Source organism: Canis lupus, chromosome 29 (genome assembly GCF_048164855.1).
Source record: "Canis lupus baileyi chromosome 29, mCanLup2.hap1, whole genome shotgun sequence".
In the NCBI taxonomy this organism is placed as follows: Eukaryota; Metazoa; Chordata; class Mammalia; order Carnivora; family Canidae; genus Canis; species Canis lupus.
The window spans coordinates 28,498,234-28,522,462 of NC_132866.1; the positions used below are offsets into that span (position 1 = coordinate 28,498,234).

General features: G+C 43.4%; 1 protein-coding gene across 2 annotated transcripts in view; it reads left to right on the plus strand.

Annotated features, from left to right (window-relative positions):
• The window catches only part of DNMBP (dynamin binding protein), a 106,994-nt gene that overhangs the window by 52,882 nt on the left and 29,883 nt on the right, over positions 1-24,229 (plus strand). Inside the window, exon 1 of one of the 2 annotated variants that reach the window (XM_072805717.1) lies at positions 9,418-10,766. The exons of the other annotated variant lie outside the window; for it this stretch is intronic. Coding sequence (XP_072661818.1) covers positions 9,569-10,766 — 1,198 coding nt within the window. The 5' untranslated portion in view covers positions 9,418-9,568. Of the gene's footprint in view, positions 1-9,417; positions 10,767-24,229 lie in introns of those variants that run through there. 2 annotated transcript variants of the gene reach the window in all.

Below are 24,229 nucleotides of genomic sequence, written 5' to 3' on the forward strand. Positions count from 1 at the left end.
GGAGAAACAGGCTCCACACAGGGAGCCCGATGCTTCAATTAGTAGAAATAACAAAGGCCCAATAATTTTAGATAAGCCAGTATTTGGCCCTGAGAATTGGGGTTTTAAATTTGAAATTAGCACATAGAGTCAGGGTAGGATAGTAGGAGACGTCTCTGATCATAGCATACTGGGCAATGAAAAGCCATCTTGCAGGCTGCAGGATGGTATTCAGTTCAGCCACTCATTCACCCAGCAAATGTTTGTTGAGCTTTTGCTTTGTGCCAGACGCTGTGCTAAGGACAGAGTAAAACACAGGTGTGAGAAAAAAACAAAAAACAAAAAACAAAACGCAGGTGTGCTCCCCTCCCTCAAAGAGCTTCTAGTCAAATAAGCTGCTGGTTAATAAGTTAAGGTCCATGTCTAAACACAGTACCTTCAAATCTGATAAAGAGGTTGACTTCTGGAGCAGTGGAAACATTTAAGGTTAATCCACAGACTTTCAGATTACCTGGTATATGCTACATTCATTCATTTATTTATATTTTATTTAAACTCAGGTTAGTTAACATATATAGTAAAATTGGTTTCAGATATAGAATTTAGTGGTTTATCGCTGACCTACAAACAGTGCTCATCACAAGTGAGCTCCTTAATCCCCATCACCCATTCAGCCCATCACCCACCCACCTCCTTTCATCAACTCTCACTTTGTTTTCTGTAGTTAAGAGTCTCTTAGGGTTTGCTTCCCTCTCTCTCTTTTTCCCCTTTCCCATATGTTCATCTGTTTTGTTTCGTAAATTCCACATGTGAATGAAATCATATGGTATTTGTCTTTCTCTGACTTACTTCACTTAGCATAATGCCCTCTAGCTCCATCCACGTTGTTGCAAATGATAAGATTTCATTCTATTCCATTGTGTGTGTGTGTATTAACAGTATGTGTCACTTTTTAGAACCCCTAGGACTATACCCTGTAGCCCTGAGAGAATTTTACTTTAGCATTTGATAGTTCTGTTCTGTCTCTAGGAGAGGCTCACATGCCTCAGAATGACAAGTACATTCATTTCTTTACTCAGTAAATATTTCTTGGGCACATACCACGAGGCAGGCACTGACTATCCATTGATTAATAAAAATGACACAGTCACAGTATCATTCATATTTGTGTATCTCTGAAACTCTAGTGGAGGTCAGAGTGATACTGACCTCTGTATTTAACCACACTGTGTCTTGCTGTCTGTGAATCATAGCTGTAGTTATTCCGGTGTGGCCTAGGACCCTACAGTTCTGAATCAGTGCAGTGGATGGTAAAGTGTAGAGTCAGCCTCTTCCACATCAGGAACCTTGCTCCTCAGCTTTTCTTTCCTTTAAGGTAATGTCAGAAGGAATATTGACCAGAGATTCTCAGGATAATTTTAAAAGACTGTTACAAATCAAATCAGAATGTGCTTTTTAGGAACAGAACATTTTTGGCAAGATATTGAGTGAGATCTGAGGCCCACTACAGAGAGCCATTGAATTAACAAGTTGGAAAATTACTGATATGGAACCAATAACATCTTTATACTGAAATGATATATAATACTCTAGACAGATGTTTTAAAATTTGAAAGTTATGGAAGCAATTTGTTATTTTGAAGATTCCTTGGAATGCCTTGGGTATTAAAAATTCATTCTCAAACTAGTAAAAAATAATAGAGTTAAATAGCCAAAACATTTTGTGGTCTTTCAAGACATAAAAGTTTATGTGAAAGAAATAATAATCTTTCTTTCTGGTTCTTCAGTACATAAGAAAAAAGAAAGTATCCTTGTGACATCTGGTTCAGGGTGTTGGCTCAGTAAAAATGAGCTCAGTACTTGTAATGGATTTTGGTATAAAACGGCAACCAGAGTCAGAAGGCATTAATAATCTATGTTAATTCAGGATGGAAACTAGCTTTTCCTTTTAGGATAGGTGTTTCAACACATGTCAAGAAATGTAGCTTGAAATGGTTAACTTAGAATTAACTTGTGAATCACTAATCTTAACTTTGTAGTATGACTTTGTGAACATTTTTTCACCCTTAGCTCCGGGCAGAGGGCTTGAGAGGCTGGAATAGATCCAGGGATTTTAAGTATCGGTGTCAGATTTCACTGAGGCTTTGCTGGACCCTGTAAAAAGACCTGTCTCCCTCTAGCTTGGAACTTCTAACCGTGAGCACTCCTGCCACCATCCCACTGCCTGAGTGCCCCATCTCCTACCCTTCACTTTAGCAAATGTAGCAAGACCCCAAAGACAAAAAACTCTATGGCAGTCATTTATTCAAGAACTATTGAGCTCCTGCCATATTTCAGGCAGTGTTCTGGAGTTACAGCAGTGATCTCTGCCCTCATGGTGAGAGACAAACAATAGTTAAGTAGAAATATGAGCATGTGTTAGAATGTAAAAGAAGCTATGGAATCAGGGAAGACCTCACTTGAAAAGCGACATTTGAGCAAAGATCTGAATGATTGTAGGGAGCCAGCAAAGCCAATTTTTGGGAGGGGGAATTGTCACCAGCAGATGGAACAGCTGGGGCAAGAGTGCTTGTAGTGGTTGAGGAATAGCAAGGAGGTCAGTTCAGCTAGAGTGAAGGTGTGGGTTTTATAGTTCGTTGTTAGGAATAAGACGAGAAGCCACAGAAAGATTTTGAACAGGTGAGCGGTAAGATCTGACTTACAACGTTACAGAGTCACTCTGGCTGCAGACAGACACAAGGGCAGGAGCACAGGGACTAGTTAGACTACTGCAATGATGCAAGCAAGAGGCCACGCAGCCTGGACCAGGATGGTAGACTGGAGATGATGCAGAGCGTGCAGTACTAGGTAGATTTTGAGTTTGAGCCCATAGGACTTGCTGGTGGATTGGGTGTGAGGTATAAGAAAACAAGAAGTTAAGGATACCACGAGGTGGAGCAACTGGAAGGACTGGAGTTGCCAGTAATTTCTCAATTAATAGTGAAGACTGCAGGAGATGCTGGCTGCTGGGGGAGGTGGGATGGGGTGGAAATCAGGAGCTCAGGTTTGGTCATGTTGACAAGCCCATGAGACATCCAGTAGAAAGTGTTGATTAGGCAGTTTGATATACAGCCCGGAGTTTAGGGGAGAGTTTAGGGCTGGGGACATATATTAGGGACAACTAAATTTGGCAGCACACAGACATTATTTAGAGCCACAGCATTTAATGAGATTACTTAAAAAAATTTTTTTAAAGGAAGTATAGGTAGAGAAAGAGGCGGCCCAGGCATTGACCCTTGCCATGAGCTGAAGGAACTGGAAAGGTAAGTGGTGACCGTAACTTTTTTTTTTTTTTTTTTTTTTTAGATTTTATTTATTTATACATGAGAGACACAGAGAGGCAAAGACATAGGCAGAGGGAGAAGCAGGCTCTTTGGATCACGACCTGAGCAAAAGGCAGATGCTCAAACACTGAGCCACCCAGGTGCCCCTACCAGTGACCATAATTATAATTAATTGAGCACTTACTACCTGCTAAACAATGTGCTGGGTCTTTGGTTTGTTTGTTTGTTTGTTTTTTAAGATTTTATTTATTTATTCATGAGAGACACAGAGAGAGGCAGAAACATAGGCAAAGGGAGAAACAGGCTTCATGCAGAGAACCCGATGCGGGACTTGATCCCAGGACGCCAGGATCACACTCTGAGCCAAAGGCAGATGTTCAACCACTGAGCCACCCAGGTGTCCCCGTACTGGGTCTTTCAACACGTTTCTAATCCTCCACATTGTCCACATTTGACAGATGAGAAAGCTGAGGTTTGGCCCAGAGTGTCACAGTTGGTCAGTGGTGGGGCTGGGATTCAAATTCAAGTCAGTGTCATGGTCTAGTCTTTTGAGCTCTGTCGCTATGCCATACCACGAGGTCCGTGTGTCTCAACTTAAGGAAGGAGTGGTTGATCTCTGAGAGCTGGTGGTAGGAAGCTGCCCTTGAAAAACTAAAAAATACCAGTACTTATGGAGGAGGGATCCCAAATGACCCTTGCCAACTTCCAAAATAAATTATGCCAGGCATAACATTTTTTAGTAACCTCATCTGTTGAAGACTGTAAGAGTATATATGTATGTGTTGCTACACTTTGGAAAAATAGTTAACCTTCCCTCACAGATATACCTCTGACTGCTAGCTTATCAGTTACACAAGTTTCCAAAATGCTCACCTGTTCATGCTAGCAACTTCCCCAAGCTGCTCTCCATTCCAGTTTCTCTATTTGGACCCTCACCTAACTCATAACCTATTAAGTTCATCACCAGGTTTAAATTCTGAGACATCTTAAATGCTTCTTATAGCCCTATCCCATTGAGAGCATTCACATTCTTCAGAGCATATCAGATTGTTCCAAACACCTCTAATTTTCCTACATTCCTGTCTTTATTGCCTTTTACAGTGCTCCTTGACTCCAGCTTCTGCTTTTCCTTCTCCCAATTGTCTCTCTTCATTGGGGCTTCCTCTCTTCCTCTGAACGTGACTGAGAAAATAAGTTCCGAGGAGAAAGTATTATGGTAAGGCCAGAAATTGAGTCCCTTTCTGGAAGATGGAAAGCAGATGGTACTACAGAGAGGAGACTTCTATCTGAATATGCTCAGGAGAGGACTGCTCTACAAGGGAGCACAGGTCTGAGGGAGACCTGTGGCAGACTCAGAGGTGGGGCAGTAGGAGGGGGTCCTGGAGCAAATTTGGTGTGATGAGTTGGGGAAGAGCTAGGCCACTGAGCCCCCAGGTCACTGTGCTGATTGGGGGCGAGGGTGGGGAGGTGCGGGCAGCAGTGATTGATTACCCTCCAGGTGAAGTATGAGGAGGAGCGCTGGGGCAGGTCCTCAAAGGGTGAACATGTAGGGGCGCCTGGCCAGCTCAGCTCAGTTGGTAGAGCATGCAACTCTTGGTCTTGGGGTGGTGAGCTTGAGCCCCATGTTAGGGGTAGAGTTTTCTTAAGAAAAGGAATAGGGATGCCTGGGTGACTCAGGGGTTGAGCATCTGCCTTCCACCCGGAGCATGATCTTGGGTTCCTGGGATCGAGTCCCATGTCGGGCTCCCTGCAGCGAGCCTGCTTGTCCTTCTGCCTCTGTCTCTGCCTCTGTCTCTCTGTCTCTCATGAATAAATAAATAAAATCTTGAAAAAAAGAAAGAAGAAAAGAAAGATGGCATTAAAAAAAAAAAAAGATCATTTAATAGGAGTACCCGAAGTCCTGGGGGACTGCCAGATATTGATGATTTCAGAGTGTCTGAAAAGGAATTCTAAGGGGATCTTGGTTCAGTGCTACATCCCCAAAGCCATAGCAAGTTCCAGGATCTTTCATTGATTTCCATACTTGTAAGATTTGAGATATACTGGTAAACTATTCTTGTATGAGATATACAGGTGGCAGAACAAAAATGTTTCAAATTCTAGGTAGTGGGAATTTCTCAATAATGATACTTTTTATAATTAATCATGTTCCACAGCAATGTCATGTCTTCTGTGCTTAAGATGAAAACATGACAAAACAGGCTTAGAGAGCCTCAGTAATTTCCCCAATTATGCAACTGGTGAGTGGCAAAGTTCAGATTCACACCCAGGGCTCGCAGAGCTGCACTCTTAACCTCTAAGCTATCCTGCCCTCTATCTGGCTGGCATCTAGCACATGCCCAATAAATGCTGCAAGCATTTGCTCATCAAACATGTCTGTACCTGCTGGGTACCCCATGTGCAGAGCTGTGTTGAAGACTGGGACATAAATTAGACATGGTTCTTCCCTGCAAGGAGCATTCAGTGTACTAAGTGGAGATAAACAAGTATAATAAAGTAACATGGGGGGATCCCTGGGTGGCGCAGCGGTTTGGCGCCTGCCTTTGGCCCAGGGCGTGATCCTGGAGACCCGGGATCGAATCCCACATCGGGCTCCTGGTGCATGGAGCCTGCTTCTCCCTCTGCCTGTGTCTCTGCCTCTCTCTCTCTCTCTCTCTCTCTCTCTCTCTCTCTCTCTGTGACTATCATAAATAAATAAAAATTTAAACAAAAAAAAAAATAAAGTAACATGGGTGAGATGAGAGAGAGATTTGCTTGGGGCTCTGGAAAATAATAAGAACCATAGGAATCAGAGAATGTCACTGCGGTACCAGTGACATTGAAAGCATCGGGCACCTGACCAGAGGGATGGTCTGCACAGTTAGAGATATCCACAAAAGTGTAGGGAGGCACATGTTCTTGCTGGTTCTTTTCCTGTCTCATCCCTCTTCCTTTACCTTTCCTGCACCTTCTCCCTTTATGTCTCCTTTCAAATTTTGCTGCCCGGCTTCCCTTCCAGCATTGTGTCCTACAGCATATCTGCCTACTGGGAGTAGAGAGGGGATACGGATGGTCACTACAGCTGATTGCCCACCCTCTGGTGATAAACAGAAAATGTGGGGGGTGGTGGGGGGGAAGTGCTACTTTAGGGCTTTGTGAAAAGCCACTGGGATGTTACTGTTGTGTTCCATGACAGGGAGAGCCACAGACAGGGATACCCTTTGAAGGGTTGAATTTTGCCAGTAATACCAGGATTGAGAAAAGTAGAAAAGTTGTCTTCCTCTTTCCCTCAGGCCACACGTCTTTGTACAGAGATTTATCACATGAAAAAAGCTCCCGGTTCTCAGCTTCTGATTAGTTCTAGGTCATAGCAATAAGGAGGTGAAGCTGAGGCAGTTGCATCTTTATGCGAACAATGTCTTTAACCCCCTGAAGACAATAGGACTTAGGAAGGGTGGAGTGGAATGGGGTGGGAGTGAGGAATCTCCACTATAACCCACTATGCACTCTCTTATTCAAAGATCAATTCTTTTAGCTTCACCTAACCTCTTCCAGTGGGTCATTTTATAACCAGTATCCTTCATACCTGTAATTTATCCTCTTTTATCTCTTCTCTCTGTTGATGTACTAGGTGTGTTTCTTATTTATCCTGCTAGCTTTATCAAAGATATGAAGTTGCTGAAGGGAACTTTGTTTTCTATAACATGTTGTTAGGGGAAGCTTAACCTTTACTTTCTACATTTAAAAGTGTGCCCAGTTTATTTTATGTGCCAGTCTAGGCACATACTGTGGTTGAGTGGCTGGGGACAAGCCTGTGGCCATAGAGGGTGGAGGGACACGTGGGCAGGGGACTGGAAGACATAGAGGGAATGGCGGGGGGCGGTGGGGGGTGACAGTGTGAGAACATACTTGCCTCAGAAGTAGCCTGCTTCTGACTTAGGCCGTGATAGAGTTTCTTTGTTTGTATGCTTAGTTTGAGAGAAATTAAAGTGTTACTACATTTTTGAGGTACCCTCTGTTATTGTGTCACAAAGTCAAACACAACCGAGTTTGGGTTGTGGCCCTACCTTGTACCAGCTTATGTGACCAAGTTATTCAAACTCCAAGACTCTTTTTTTTTTTTTTAATTTATTTATGATAGTCACACGGGGGGAGAGAGAGAGAGAGAGGCAGAGACACAGGCAGAGGGAGAAGCAGGCTCCATGCACCGGAAGCCCGACGTGGGATTCGATCCCAGGCCTCCAGGATCACGCTCTGGGCCAAAGGCAGGCGCCAAACCGCTGCGCCACCCAGGGATCCCTCCAAGACTCTTTATCTGCAGTAAAGTAAGGATAATACTGAAGATTTAAAAAAAAAAAAAAAAAGGTATCAACTTGCTAGCCCTCATCATGATCATATCACATCTTCGCACTGAAAACCCAGAAGCTGCCAGGGCAGCTGCTGCTTCAGCTGTGCATTTGGAAGGTGAGAGGGCACAGAACAAACAGAAACCTTTGTGTGAAAATCAGAAGATTTGACAATCCAGAGGTTGATTTGATAACTATTAGTAGAGAATCCAGGGCAGCCTGGGTGGCTCAGCAGTTTAGCGCTGCCTTCAGCCTACAGGTGATCCTGGAGACCTGGGATCAAGTCCCGTGTTGGGCTCCCTGCATGGAGCCTGCTTCTCCCTCTGCCTGTGTCTCTGTCTCTCTTTCTCTCTGTGTCTCTCATGAATAAATAAATAAATTAAATAAAAAATAAATTTAAAAAAGAGAATCCAAAAGCACATTAGGTAGTTGAAGAAAGGAAAAAGAAAACAGATCCCTTGGGATTTGCCCAATCTACCCCTCCAGCCTTATCTCCTATTACTTTTTCTACTCATTCTATCTTTCAAACTGTTCCCCATTTCCTACTTTTCCATATCTAGAAAGTCTGTAGAGATTCTGCTTATGCTTTGAAAGCACTGTTCAAATGCCACCACTTCCATGAAACCTCCAGTTGCTCTGCCAGGGACTCTGCTTTGTTGTCATTGCCATTTGTGTTTGTTATAGAACTTGTCACATTTGATTTTTCTTTATAGTGGGTTTATTAAAAATTTTTTTTAAATTTATTTATTCATGAGAGATACAGAGAAAGTGAGGCAGAGACATAGGCAGAGAGAGAAGCAGGTTTCCTGCAAGGAGCCCGATGTGGGACTCAATCCCTGGACCCCAGGATCACACACTGAGCTGATGAAGGCAGGCAGACACTCAACCACTGAGCCACCCAGGTGTCCCTCCTTTATAGTGTTGCTCCTGCATTGCAGGAGGCAGAGACAAACTTGTCCACTTTTTTCTCTCTTCCACAATACCTCACCTATAATAGGTGCCCATCTAATGTTTGCTGATTCAAGTAGGTATCTTTATATGCACCTGATTTCTAACCTTATTCCCCAGTTCCTAAATATGCTGGATGAAAGAGAGATTTAGGAAATGGTCTTCATGCTTCTCTGGCATGGCAAGTATCAAGGAAAGTGTGAAAGCATACATAACTACATTCTTCTAGGGGACAGTTTTAAAATTACCCATACACTAGATCAGAGTAAAAAGGAAATCCTTTTTCTTCCTCCACTGGGATGTCCCCATGTGTCTGCCGGTGGGAGTTGAAACCATTTGTGGTTTGAGTGCACACCAGCTGGTAACCTGACTGCCGTAGACTCAGACTCTCAGAGGGAGAGTTCTGGCTCTCACTGAGGGAAGGGAGTCCCACAGAGTTTCAGATGTTCCAACGATTAGAAAGCTGAACTTAGGGGATGGGGAATGTCCACACGTTTCATGTGTTGAGCTGCACACACAAAACATTCTTTATACCGCTGGTGGTTCTTTATACCACTGGTTGATTACTGAAATATCTCAAGAGACAGATGAGTTCTACTACCTTAACCTGGGCTTTGAAAGGGGCTGGTCTTGCTCACTCTGCTTTTTGTACAAAACCTTTGGAACCGCAGAATACTTCTGCCTTCAGCACAGAAAGCAGCCAAGCCAGTTTGACCAGCTTGAGGGAAACCATGAACAGAGCTGCCAACTCCAATCACATGAACACTAGTTACTAATTATCCCCTGGCCTCTGTGGGGAAAGAGAGCAGCTCACTGATTGGATGCTGAGGTGGAAATAACTCCACATCTCTCTGCGCCCCAGCCAGAGGAGCAAGGAGAGCGTCTTGGGCACTTGGGGAGACATTTTCAGGAGGACGGACACCGCCTTAGGCTAAAGTGCACCTGTCCACATTTCAGCCCCACCCAGGCCCATGGAAGAAGGAAGTAAAACTCATGTCTTTAAGCACACAGAACATGTGTGAAACCTACAGAGTTAGAGAGGAAAGAGAAGCGGAGAAGAAAGGGCGCTGGGGCTCCAGCTGGGAGTATGAAGATTGCGGGAGTCTGCAGAAGAGGGACCTCACCATGCTGGATGGACTTTACCTAGAAGGCACCTTGGATTCCAGAGATTGGAGCTCGGGCCAGAGTCGGGGGCAGAATCGGCCCTACAGGAAAAGACATTGTGGCTACTGGGCTTTTGAGCAGAGTGAACCAAGCTACTCGGACCCTGAGGAAGCAGAAGAAAATGGAGAGGACTATATGGACTATGGAAGAGCGGCTCGAGGTTGTGATGGTTACAAGAACTCAGAAAACGTGGATTATTGGAATCCAAGCCCAGGGACTGAGGATAATCAGCACACAGGCAGCCCAGAAAGCCAGAGAGCTGGAAGGAATGGGGGAATGAAAGGCCACACAGAGGGTCGGGGTCTGCATTATGATCCTGAGGATTCTAAAGAAACTGGATGGTGCACTCACCACAGTGGTTTGGATGATTCTGTGGGGAATTGTGGTCAACCTGAAAAGTGGCACACGGACCACAGGAATTTTAATTATAACCTTGAGGATTGTAAAAAAGCTAATTTTCATTATAGAAACCGCAACAATTTATGTCAGGTTCCTGAGAATTACACTAATGGTCGGTTGGTGGACTTCCCAGATTTGAATGGTGTCAGTGAAGGTAAAGACTTTGTCAAATACTACGAAAGGGACAGAAAAGTTTGTCAAAATGATAAAATCTGTCCTAAAGCAAAGACTCTTCCCCTGGATCAGAGTGACTTTGTTGCAGAAAATAAAGGCTATGATACTCTATTTACAAACTATGAGTCTAAATTTCAGAATTACAGAGGAACAGATTCTGTTCATCACATGAAGAATTTGGAGGATAATGGCTTTGACCGAACAGGAATGATGGCACTTGGGAGCAGAGGGATCTTCTCGGATAGTTTGTGGGATCAGTGGACAGGAGGGGAGCCGGGAGAACATTGTTGTGGCATTCCCCAGGGCCCTTCAGTAGGGAAGAATACTTACCATTTAGGGGAAGAGAAAAAAGGAAATGGCCTGGAGACTTGGAAAAGGAATAGTCGTTTCCGCCGCACAGCACCCAGCAGCCTGAGACGCTCCGAATTTGTGCAAAACAGGAAGAAAACTCAAGGTATGAACTCAGCTAGCCTTTTAAGAAGGATAAAACATGAAAATAGTAAAAGGGGTGGTTATACCAGGTACTAGGAACACTCATGCACTGAACCTTAGAGATTTAATCCCTTTGGGAGGCACTTCACAGAGCAAGAACATATATAGTGCTATAAATATGCACTGTGGCCTCCAGAATAAGACCACGTTCTCATGGGAACTTTCTTTACCATTTTTGGTTTTGCCAGGTATCTCTAATCCCAAATATCTTTTCATTCTTACTGTAATATTTTTTGTTCGTTGTATGGGGATGGCTAGTTCATTATCAAGGCACCAAGACAAAGTTCATTTTCTCTCAATCCCTACACTTTAGACATTAGGGAAAAGATTTAACTTGTTTTGTATAGTGTTCATGTCTCTGACATTCAGGAATCTTAAGTAAATAATAAGCACTACAACTCTTCTGGAAACCAGAAGATTAGATTCTTCATGATGCTTTGTTCCTGTACATGATGCTTTGTATATTCAAATTACTTCATCTCATTTAGCCTTAACCAAGTTATCTGTAACATGAGTGTTAGTTGAGAATCTTTTATAATATAAAGATTATTTCTTTCTTGCCATTTTGTCTTCTCCAGTTCTCTGAATGAACTGTTTATTGCATTTTATTTTGTTGTTGTTTTTTAGAATTACTGGACTTAATGTTAAACCTTTTTTTTTTTTTTTTTTTTTTTTTTAATGTATATGCTCTTCTCCTGCCAAGCCAACTTTCTGGTTTGAACCAACTTGGGGGAGTGTAGCTAATGAAAAGAGGATAAAGGTTAGAGTCAGAAAATGTGAAATCCATCTCACACCTTCCTCCCAAGTAGAAAGTCTCAATCTTCAGAATAGGTTCCCTATTGGTGGGGGCATGACAAGTCCCTGATATGATCCCAGAACTGCCAGTGGTTTATCCTGTGGTTTTCCAACCCAGGCTTGACCAAACCAGAATTTCCAGGGCATTGTTTTGGATAAGTCAGGCTCTCCACTTGCATTGACAAAGATAAAAATGAAACCAAACGCAGCCTTATTAGGTGGGAGGCGGAGGTATTTAGCAGCTAGCCATTTTTCTTGTAGGTGCATTTTTGCTCAGAGATGATAGGGATTGAATGACCTCTAAATTCCTTCTAGCTCAAAAACCACAGGGCACACAAGTGATTCTGATTCCTTATATTGGTTTTTGTATTGCTCCCCTTCCGTTTCCCTACACCTGTTCCTTAGACGAACTTTGTTTCCTGTCTTTAGTTCCTTATTGTATTAAGCTCCTAAGTGTAATCAAAGTGTGTTTACTCTGTCTTAACAAGAGTCAAGCCCTTCTCTCCGGAGTGGTGCAATTTGCCCTATGATCTCTCTAACACCAGCTCAGTCCCACCTTCTGTCATGTCCAGTTTTATAACTCTCTCTTTTTTTTAGCCAAGCACTTAAGTTTTGATGGTGTATTCACATTTAGCTCAATTGACACCCCTCTTTTGTACCTCTAGGATCCTCCTTGACCTGTAACCAAATCTTGGGCCACCTTAAAACCCTTTTGCTTTCTAACATTCTCTGCTGGCTCTCTTTGAGCACACGCACCACTGCCCATCCTGAATGTTGCAGTTACGTGTAATTACAGAAGGAAACAAGTGTCGGAGTCTGTGTTCTGCCCTGCATTCACATCTTAGCCCCATCATTTACTAATAGTGTAACTTTAGGTGAATTACCTAACCTCTTGGAGCTCTAGATTCCTTATTTATAAAATGAAGATAATAATACCTGTGTCAGTGAGACAGCATAAGTAAAACACCCAATACACGTCTGGAACGTAGTATAGGTGCTCATAAATTATGATTTATCTCCTGTTGGCCCACCTCCCTTCCCCCTTATCACTTGCTTCACCAGCCTGTCACTGCATGGTCCCCTTTCTCCTGAGATCCAGTCTGAGCCCCATCTTCGTCGAACATCAGCCCTCAGACCCCGTGTCTGCAGGTGTGATTGTCCTGCAGATTGATTGTGTGATTGTGATGAGGGAGCACCTCATCCTTCCCTCCTCTCTTCCCCCCACTCCCCAACTCTCTTTGAGAAATAGAGCTCTACTTAATGGCTGCTCCCAGCTTCTACCAGGATATGTCCTTTCCCTCACCTGCCTTATCTGTCATTTTCCTAGGGAGGCCTGTCTTAGATGTTGGTAGGGCAGGTCTGTTATGGTTTGCCCTTGGTCCAAGGGTATGGCCCCTTATCCTGGGAGGTGGGGAGCCTGGAGGCTCTTTTGAGGTTTCAGTTGAAAACCACAGTGTTTATTGAACCTCATAACTTGGAGCAACTCAAATTCTAGAAAGTGTCTTCTCAGCCCCAGACAGTTGTATCTGCCAGGCTCTTCTGCCTCCAGCTGTTACTGCTTTCTGCTGGTTTCCTGGAGTCTCATCACCTGAATGCATAGTTCAAGGATTTGAGGGGAATTTCTGCACAGGTTTTGGGCTGCTATCTCTGTGGCTCCCTTTTTTCCAGGATTTCTCTCAAAATATCTACACACTTCACAACCATAGATGTGAGCCTTTGACTCTTCAGCCCAAGAAGATTGCCAGTTGTTGACTTTCCATTTTTGCTTAATTTCCCCCACATTCTGGATTGTGGGAGATTGACTTCAGGGGTTAAGAATTGAGTAAATAGGGCAGCAAGGGTGGCTCAGCGGTGGCGCCGCCTTGGGCCCAGGGCCTGATCCCGGAGACCCGGGATGGAGTCCCATGTCGGGGTCCCTGCATGGAACCTGCTTCTCCCTCTGCCTGTGTTTCTGCCTCTCTCTCTGTGTGTGTCTCTCATGAATAAGTAAATAAAATCTTTAAAAATAAATTTATGAAAAAAAAAGAATTGAGTAAATATGGATCTTACCTAGCCTGTTTCCCTTGAGTCCTATCCCCTCTAGCTTCGGCCTGCTTATGGTTGTTCTCCAATGCCTTCACATAGTTACTTTTAAAAATCCTTATCCAGATTTGCTAATAATTTATCAATATGGTGGTTGGTCCAATGTAAATTGCTCTCCAACTGCTAGACCAAAAGTCAGGCACGAAGATTTTACACTTGCTAATAACATATAAGCAGTTGTGATGGGGAAAGGACCTGGTGCTTCAGATTCCATGGTAACTGAGTTATGTGATATTAGGATATCTAAATGAAGAGCTCTTACAGAGAGAAATAGGACGCTGGGATTCAGGTGAGAGTCAAGGCTTGGAGGTTCAAGGTCAGAGGGCTGTGGATCCCCTATCACTATACAGCATAAGTTCAGTGTTTTATAGATTGGGTCTTCAGGTCTATTCAGTGGGTTACAACTAGCATTTTTTAAAATAAAAGTGAATAGAACTTCATAGCATAGCTGATGTGGTAGGAGTATGCATGTATAAAGTATGGGGGCCACAGAAAAGAAAAGGTTCGAAAAACACTTAAATCTGATCCACCGTTTTTTGTTTTTTTTTTTTTAAGATTTTATTTATTTATTCATGAGAGACACAAAGAGAGAGGCAGAGACACAGACACAGAGGTAGAGAGAGGCAGAGACACAAAAAGAGAGGCAGACACAGAGGGAAAAGCAGGCTCCTCGCAGGGAGTCCGATGTGGGACTCGATCCAGGTCTCCAGGATCACGCCCTGGACAGAAGGCAGACACTCAGCCGGCCGCTGAGCCACTCAGGTTGCCTGATCCACTGTTTTTGTAACCAGAGAGATGGAGCTCAGAGAAATTGAAACGTGTGTCTAAAACCAACCCTTGGATCAGGAGTTGAATCAAGGTCTCCTGATGCCCAGACCAGTGCTTTCATAAGAGCTGGAGTCAGAAGCACAACTATGAGTTTCTTCTACATAAATGAACTTAGAAAAGCAGAAAAGTGTTGTGTTGTGTTGTGTTAGGGATGTCAGAGGATGGGGGACCTCAGATGGAGGCGGACGTGGCTGTGTTACACACAGCAGAGGTATGGGAGGCTTGTGGACCAAGGAAAGACCTTGCATTTGGCGGCTGGGGTGAGGAAGAGGAGCAACCAAGCTACAGAGAGCATTATAAGGAGTTTAGGAGGGAAGTGGTGATGAAGATATAGAAGCAATTTTTTTTTCAAAGATTTAATTTATTTATTCATGAGAGACACACGGGGGGTGGGTGGGGCAGAGACACAGGCAGAGAGAGAAGTAGGCTCCATGCAGGGAACCCGACATGGGACTCGATCCTGGGTCTCTAGGATTGTGCCCTGGGCCAAAGGTGGTGCTAAACCACTGAGCCACCCGGGCTGCCCGATATAGAAGCAGTTGCTCGAAAGTTTGGGCAGTAAATGCAGTGGAACAACAGAATCCAGGAAAATCTTGTTTTGTTTTCTCCCAAGATGAGAAAAACCAGCATGGATGTGAAGGCACTTTTGCCAGTGTTACAGATAGCTCAGATTTTAGGACTCTGTTGGTCAAGGTTTCTTTTCATCGCAAGTATGTGAACATGATCTCTTTGTAGCAACAGACTGTATTCACACTATTGGAGTAAAATGTCTGCCAGTCATTCCAAGACGGTAGCTTTTCATCCTGGCTGATTTCATACACTGATTACAAGCCATGAGTGTGGCAGATGCCAAGAGGCCTCTGCCACTCTGGAGACAAGGGGCATGCCCATAACAAGTAACCGGGCAGTAACAAATGACCAGCTAGACAGCCCGTGGAGTTTCTGTCTCAGCAACACTAGTAGTGGTGCCAGTACCATGTTAATTTACACGTTTAACAGTTCTCAGAGCACCTTGTGTAGCTTCCTCTCATTTCATCCTGTTACAATAACAGGATGAGCCACTCATCCATTTTTATCTAACAGAGTTGTATTGAGTACCAAACACTGTATCTCATTCTAGTTAGACCTAGATTACCTCAAGATCCTGAGGAGGGTTGGAGCTACTGCTCCCAATACCAGTGGGCTGAAACCAGGTGTCCTTGGGACCAGCTGTTCCCCTTCTTTCTCTCTCTCCTTCAGGGACCATCTTTCTCTTGGTGTTTTTGCTCTTCCCTGAACTTCTGCTTGGTCTCCTCTTACTGCAGACCCACACTGGTCATTTACTCGTAGTTTACTCCCTCTTCACTTTAGATTACACATAACCATACTCGTCCCACCACTGCCTTGAGGCATTGTTACAGCTTCAATTTCTGTTCCTGTCTGATCCGCCTGATATCATAACTCAGATTCCCAGAAGAGTGAGTATAAGTGACTCAACCTGTGTTTTTCAGTTAGTCATCGTCCTATAAACGATTTATTGATTAGGTACAAATCCACGGTCAAAATGGTAGAGATGAAGTCCAGGATGGGGGTCACCTGGTTTAAATGACAGCTACAGGACACCGATGGTGCTGATTTGGGATGTAGTGGGTTCTGGAGGTGGCAGGCATTCTGAGGCTTGCCTGGCCCAGACCAACTGGGCTGGAGATGTCTTTGGCTGTCACAGTGTTAGGGTGCAGGGGACTACTTGCATTTAGAAGGAAAGGACCAGGAACACTAAATGTTTTCAGTGTGTAGACCCATCCTACACAATGAAGAATTGTCCTGCCCAAAATGCCAGTTGTGTCTCTATTGAGACATTGGAGAAGATGGGTAAGACTTGGGCCTGCCTTTAGGAACTTTCCAACAGAAAACAGCATAGAAACAGATAATTAAACACAATTTTTTAAGTCCTTTATAGGGAGGGAACTATTAGATCCCATCCCCCACTTGGCCCTACTACCTTGTATAAAATATTTAATTTCTCTATGCCACAGTTTCTTCGTCAGTAAAACCAGATGACAGTATTATGAGGATTAAATGAGTTTATCGATATCGAAGTACCTAGGATAGTGTAGGAGAGCCTGGTGCATAAAGTAATGCTAAATAAACATGAGCTCCCACCATCATTTCACCAGCACAGAGATCCCACATCCCCCTTGAATACAGTTCAACAGGATTTAGTAACCAGTACTTGTACTTAGCACTGTAACAAGCATCGGGGGTATCCAAAGAAGGATGCCTGCCCCACTCTCAACACACACAGGAGTTTAGAGATCAGCTGAAGAGGTAGAGAGTATAAAAACATGAATAACATAATAATACACAAGTGTGTAGTCTAGACAGTGAGTGCTATGGACAACCAGAAGGGGGAAAGCTCAGTCCTTACTTGAGTTATGGGAAAAGACTTTAGGGTGTTTGAACTTGAGCTAAAGCTGAAGAGAGTGAATGGGGGTTGACTTGGGCAGAGAGAAGCAGGGGGAACATTCCTTTGGGAAAACATTATGAGCGAGGGTTCATACTTGTGGTGACAAAGAGGAACACAGTGTGGGGAGCATGGGAGTACCGAAATCTTAGAAACTAGATGGCGGTTTGGACCAGAGCTTGAGGAAAAAGGTAAGCGAGGCCTACGTGCGGTGAGTCACCCTCTCAGAAACTATGGGAAGATGCCTTCCCCGAGGCAAGGAGTGACTGAGGAGAAGCGCAGGTGTCTAAGAAGTGAGCCACAATGTGGGGGCAGGTGGAGGAGGGATAGGGCGAGATCATTGCAGAAATCAGGAGAAAACCAGAGAATTTAAAGTAAGAGAGAATGGCCAATGCTTTGAAGTGCCCTAGGGAGATCAAGGATAATGCCACCCGATTTGTCAAGGAGGTTATTGGTTGACTGAAAAGACAATATTGCTGGAACAGTGATGATTCAGAATTACTTGCAAAGGACTTATATGGGGGATGAGATCATAGGAGGAGGGCATGAAGACCACTCTTTCGGGATCCCTGGGTGGCGCAGCGGTTTGGCGCCTGCCTTTGGCCCGGGGCACGATCCTGGAGACCCGGGATCGAATCCCACATCGGGCTCCCTGCATGGAGCCTGCTTCTCCCTCTGCCTGTGTCTCTGCCTGTGTCTCTGCCTCTCTGTCTCTCTCTGTGTGACTATCATGAATAAATAAATAAAATCTTTAAAAAAAAAAAAAAAAGACCACTCTTTCAAGACCTTTCACAAAAAGAATCAAAGACCCCTGATTGTAGCTTAGAGGGCACAGAGTTGGACAAAACTTTCCTGTGCTTATTTTTTAAAACCAGGGTGTTGTTGCTTGTTGGAGGATAGATGGATAGGCAGAAGGTAAAGGAGAAGGAAAGGGTAAATGTGTGGAGGCCAAAGGAAATATGTGTAGGGCCATATTTCCCCAAGGGTTGGGAGATGATTGAAGCTTGAAAAGAAATAAGGCCCTCCTGAGGTTGGAGTGACCCAGTCTGGCAGACTCCCACCCAACCCGGAGACCTTGCCCTGGCACCGGGAGTTGTATTCTCAAGCCAGGTTGGTAGTTTTCTCCACAAGCAATTACCTGAATTGTTTTTGTATAATGTTTCTTCAACAACAGGAATACTGGCCTGTTGTTTATTGAACAACAGCAAGAAATATCAAGGAAAGGCAAGATATTGAGCGTGGATAGGAAGAGGTACTCTTTTTTTTTTTTTTTTTTTTAAGATTTTATTTATTTATTCATGAGAGACACAGAGAGAGAAGCAGAGACACAGGCAGAGGGAGAAGCAGGCTCCATGCAGGGAGCCCAATGCGGGACTCGATCCCGGGATTCCAGGATCACACCCTGGGCCAAAGGCAGGTACTCAACCACTGAGCCACCTAGTCGTCCCTTTTTATTAAAGGCATTAATTAATTAATTAATTAATTCATTCATTCATTTTTAATTTTTTTAAAAAGATTTTGTTTATTCATGAGACATACAGAGAGAGAGGGGGTGGGGGCAGAAACACAGGCAGAGGGAGAAGCAGGCTCCATGCAGGGAGCCTGACGTGGGACTCGATTCCGGGTCTCCAGGATCAGGCCCTGGGCTGAAGGTGGCACTAAACCACTGAGCCATGTGGGCTGCCCTTAAGAATTGTATTTATTTACTCATGAGAGACACACGGAGAGAGGCAGAGACATAGGCAGAGGGAGATGCAGGCTCCCTGCAAGGAGCCCAATGTGGGACTTGACCCTGAACCCCGGGATCATGCCCTGAGCCAAAGGCAAATGCTCAACCACTGAGCCACCCAAGCATCCCGGAAGAGGTACTCTTATGGAGCATTTTCTTTCATTTGGATCAGAGGATATTAGAGGGTGCAGTGGGAGGAAGGGTGAATCAAAGCAGCTAACTTGCAAAACCATGGCAGGTCTTAAATGAGATGTCAAAGTGGGAACTCAGAACCTTGACATACCCACAGAGTGGGTGCCCCAGAGTTTTCCAATTTGATATTTCCTGAGAAACCATGAAGTGCCCACATTGGGCATGACCATCAGGCTGTCAAGCCACGGTGGTGGGAGAGTGCCCGCACACAGTGATTTCTGGTGGGAAGGTACACGTTTGTATACACAGTGGACCTCATTCCACTCTATCAAGAAACCCCTTTCTTCTAATAGTAAATTGAGAGGAGATAGATGGAATATATTACATTTTATTGAATCTAAACACCATCTATTCTAAGACCTTGAATAAGTTTAGGTGCCATTAAAAAGAAGACTTCTAACTAAATGTTAACATGCTATTACTTGGAAAACACATTTTGCTTTTAGAGATGTTAAAATGTTTAAAAAAAATGCACATCTTGGCATCTACTGAAATGTGGAGATGCTTCTACTTAGTGGTGACTCACAGCAATACTTAGCAAATATGGTTGAATTCCTCTAGCTCTTTCCTCAGTGATTTGGAGATAGGGAATTCGATTTTCTTGCTCTCCAGTCTCTGCCCTGCTTAGAGGAAAATTGAAACCTGATTTATCCTCAGTGTCCTATGTCCTAAATTTTAACTAAAATTTTCATCAAAGTTAGGATAGTTCGGGATCCCTGGGTGGCGCAGCGGTTTGGCGCCTGCTTTTGGCCCAGGGCACGATCCTGGAGACCCGGGATCGAATCCCACGTCGGGCTCCCGGTGCATGGAGCCTGCTTCTCCCTCTGCCTGTGTCTCTGCCTCTCTCTCTCTCTCTCACTGCGTGCCTATCATTAAAAAAAAAAAAAAAAAAGTTAGGATAGTTCCTGATTTTTAAAGATCTTTGGGTAGTCTTTTATCCCAATTGTAGCAGAGTAATGCTTAAGGCACTTTAAATTATAATAATTGTTGCCATTTATTAAGTGCCAGTTGCTAAATCCTATGGATTAGGTATACATTAGGTATGCACAAAAGTCCAGTAGCATCTAAGTTTTGTGATGGTGGTAAAGATAATGTTTCCAGAACCTAATAACTTGACATAGGCTCAGTCAATGTGTGTTGTCAAATGAAATATTCTATTTTGGGACACAGCATATGACATCAAAAGATAAGTATCCTAGGGTTTTATTTTTTTTAAAGATTTTATTTATTTATTCATGAGAGACAGAGAAAGAGAGAGAGAGAGGCAGAGACACAGGCAGAGGGAGAAGCAGGCTCCATGCAGGGAGCCTGATGTGGGACTCGGTCCCAGGACTCCAGGATCACGCCCTGCCAAAGGCGGGTGATAAACCGCTGAGCCACCCAGGGATCCCCACCCTAGGGTTTTAATACATGTTCTGTTCCAAGTTGAGATAGCTCCACTCTACTCCTAGTTTTCTGATATTTATTATAATAAATGGATGTTGGATTTTTTTCAGATACAGTTTTTTCTCTATCAGTTGACCTGGTTATATTATTTTTCTTCTTTTGCCTGTTGATGTGGTGAATTACATTATTTGATTTTCAAAAGTTGAACCGGCATCACACACCTAGAATAAGTGTGACTTGGCTGTGTTAAAAACAACAACAACAAAAAGACAAAATAGTACATATTTTTTTGTATTGCTGCTTGAGAAGAGAAATTTGGGAAAAGACCCAATCCAGAGACTAGAGAGGCCTTCATCTGGCTGGGCTTAAAGGGCAATAGGTGAGCAGAAAGGCAGAGAGACAAGCTGGGCTTGTCATGTTCAATGATGAAGAAAACAAATACTGGAAGTACACTGAGCTAGCCCTGTCCTCAGGGCTCGCTAAGAGGAAGTGGCTAACTGCTTAGGTGAGTCCAAAGAGGCTTTACATACCAAGTGACACTCCTTGTGGGACTAGTTAGAAGTTGATGTGGTTACTCCAAACTGAGGAGTAAGTGAAGTAACAGAGTGGGAAGTCATGTAAGATTTTAAATCTTGGAAGTGACCAACGGGCCCAACCCCTTTGTTATAGATAGATGGGAACAACAGCCCAGACAGGTCAGAGGGGAGGCAGGACTAGATTCCAAGGGTTTTTTTTGAGTATTCACTATACCCACTGCCCTCTCAAGATCTTGGAAGCAGCTCCTCTTACAGCCCAGAAGTGGAAGCCAGGGGAGATATGGGGTATGGGGTGACTGCTGGATGCCTCAACCTTATTTAAACCAACTTGGCACTTACGACTGGGGTCCCAGGAAAAACCTGATTTATATTTCCCTTGTATTGAGGTTTTATTTTTTTCCCCATGTTTCAGCTAGAAAATTAGATAATAGTATATAATGACACCCTAAGATACCCTAAGTTTAATGAGGTTTTACCATCAAAATATCAGATCACACTAGGAAAGAATCTTTGAGAGATTGGGTTCATTCAAATAAATATAACCAAAGCCCTTAATGCTTAATTTGTTTCTATTTTACATTATTCTTTTGTTTCATAAGCTTATGTTTTGCCCGTTCAACTAGATTCATTAAGTCAAATGAGAAAAATTTAAAGGCCATCCAGTTTAATCCTACTGCATTTGCTCTTCCTGAACACAGGCCAGATGACATGGCTTTCCTGATGAGACTAAAGAAAGCTTTTGAGGGCATTTCAACTTTTTCTACTTGCCCCGTGGCCTAAGACTCTGCTCAGTAGCTCTCTATTAAATATTCATTCAGTTTTATAGTTAGAACTTGAACAGGATTATAATTCAGATGAATTGATTTGTGGGGTATACAGTGATAAAAGATACATAGAATATTATGAAGGCAAGTGGAAGGAATCAAAGTAAACTACCTCATAGAAACTGAAGAAAGTTTAATTTTATAGACTAGCACAGAGAAGTAGCCAGAGGGGCACGGACATGAGCAAATTTTGAAACATCACTATAGTATCATTATTAAAATTGAAAATATAAAGCCAGAAATGGCCACATGCATACGGAGAAGACATAATCCACAACAGGCCTTGACCCTTCACAGAAAGCACTGGCCTTGGACGCTGGTTTTGAATATGCAGCTTTCTCAGCCCTGTGGTCAGAGGTCACAGGTCACAGGCCAGCCATGTCATTGTTTTGTGCCCATTTCCTCATTCGTAAAATGAGAGTAATAATAACTTCCCTCAAGAGACTTGGTAAATATAGCATCAGATATGTGTGTGTTAGGAAAATAAAGCTTTTCATATAGAGTTTTTTGGCTGACTATAATAAAAATCTGCTTACTCAAATTGATCATTTATTCCTAGAGAACTATTTGATGAAAACTGTCTTTGCCCTCTTGATAATTTCACTTCTGCTACCTAAAGATTAGATAACAATAATAATGTCCCACCAATAGCACACCCCTCTAGGATTTCTGTGTCTTTGGTGAGGGTTCAAAAATGGTGTTTGAGTTGGTGCTAGAATTAAACTGACCATCCTGGCAGTATAAGAAATTGCAGACTCTAGTACTTTGAGCCCTTGACTCATTTGATTTTCTGAAGGCCCAGAGAGGGCCTGGAAAAGGAAAGGGGAAATGAGAAGTTTTGAGCTGAGTTTCCCCCATCCCCACTCCTCATTCCTGCCCCAGGGGTGGAAACCCTCCCAGCAGGGATTGTGCTAGAGGTTACTTGCCAAAGCTGGTGGGAAGTTCCAGAGCAAAAGCCACAGGGAAGGTTTTTTTTAGTTCTGGTTGAGATTTTGGACCTGAATGTTATCGATTCCTCTCTGAAGTTGGGTGGCTATGAGCTCTGCAGAAAAGCCAGTGACCACAGTGCCAGAATTGTACGTTGAGCAAACCTTTTCCACATTGTGAGGCTTGTAGGTGCTAAAGTAAAGACAGGGTGGGGGCTGGGTGGCCCAGCTGGAGGGATGTGGAAAGGCGGAAAACTGGGATTTCTGATTCCTCTCTTTGGGCCTGGGGCGAAAATGAGTAATATTTACAAAGACAGCTTTCTCTCAGGGTTTTCTAAAGGATAGCTAAACAGGCACTGGTGGATTTGCTTTTCTTAGGAGACTGGCTAATCGTGACTTCAGCCCTGTTTCCTGACCTACGGTCTTCAGCAGTCTACAGGGATCGGGTCAGGGAAGAGACCTTAGCTCATTAAAAAGTGAAGAAAAAATTTGAAATGGATTAGCAGAAATGGAGAACTGTTGGTATTAGAATATTCTCATTTTACAGAAAATTTCTTCCATTTTATTGCTCTTTGTTGTATCAACGTTACGTGTTCACTCTAGAAATATTAGAAGATACGGTCAAAGCAAGGAAAAAAATATCGGAATTTCCATCCTGTCAAGATTTTCTCATTTTCAAATATATGCACCAAAAGTATTTTCCCTTTTTAACAAAATGGCTATTCGTTCATAGACTATTTTGTAATATACTTTTTTTCAACTAACCACACAGAGACAGCATTCTGTGTTAGTAAGTATAAATCTCAACAGCTATGATACTATTCTGTTCTGTAGATATGCCGAAACTTATTTAACCAGGCCCCTTTGGGGAAAAAAATTGCTTCTGAGTTTTTGTACACATCGGAGAACATCCCCATATGTACATCTTGTGCATTTGTCCAATGATTTACATATAATACATTTCTAAAAGTAGACTCCTGAGTTAGAAGTTTTGACTTTTTTTTATTTTAAGAAGTAGAGAAAGTATTACAAGTTTTTACCTGCTGCCCTATCCCTTGGGGTGGCACATCTGTCAAGGTCACAAGAAAGAGCTGAGGTTTCTTGAAGGGGGCTCTCCCCTTACCTGAGGAAGATGGCTAATATGTAAGTCGGAAAGCCATCAGAAGATAGGATAAAAGAAGCCTTTTCCTTTGTTTCACGTGTGTTCTGCCATAAATTATCCAGAATACTATTGGATATTTACTGTGTGTGACACTACATTGGATTCTGAGGGATTACTTACATTCTACTAAATGGGGTTTTATACATATTATCACGTGAACATACGCAGATATGCTTAAAGATATATTGTTCACTTAATGGTGGGGGGGTCGAGGCTCCCACAGAGGTTAAGTTGTGCTTTAGGACACAATAATAGCTACCTTAATAATAAGACACTTAATAATTGTCTTAATAATAAGACACTCTGTCTTATTATTAGCTACCTGGTGGCCACCAAACCCCACAGGTAGAATTCAGATCCCAAGTTGCACGGATTTGCCCGCAGAGGGAGTAGCTACAGGTCACGGGCCCAGAGGCGGGAGCCTGCTCGGCCCCTATCCCAGGCCTGCGCTCCGCAGCCAGTTCACTCAACTTCTCGTCGTCGTTCCTCAACTGTACAACGGGGACGATGTGGTAGGGTGGT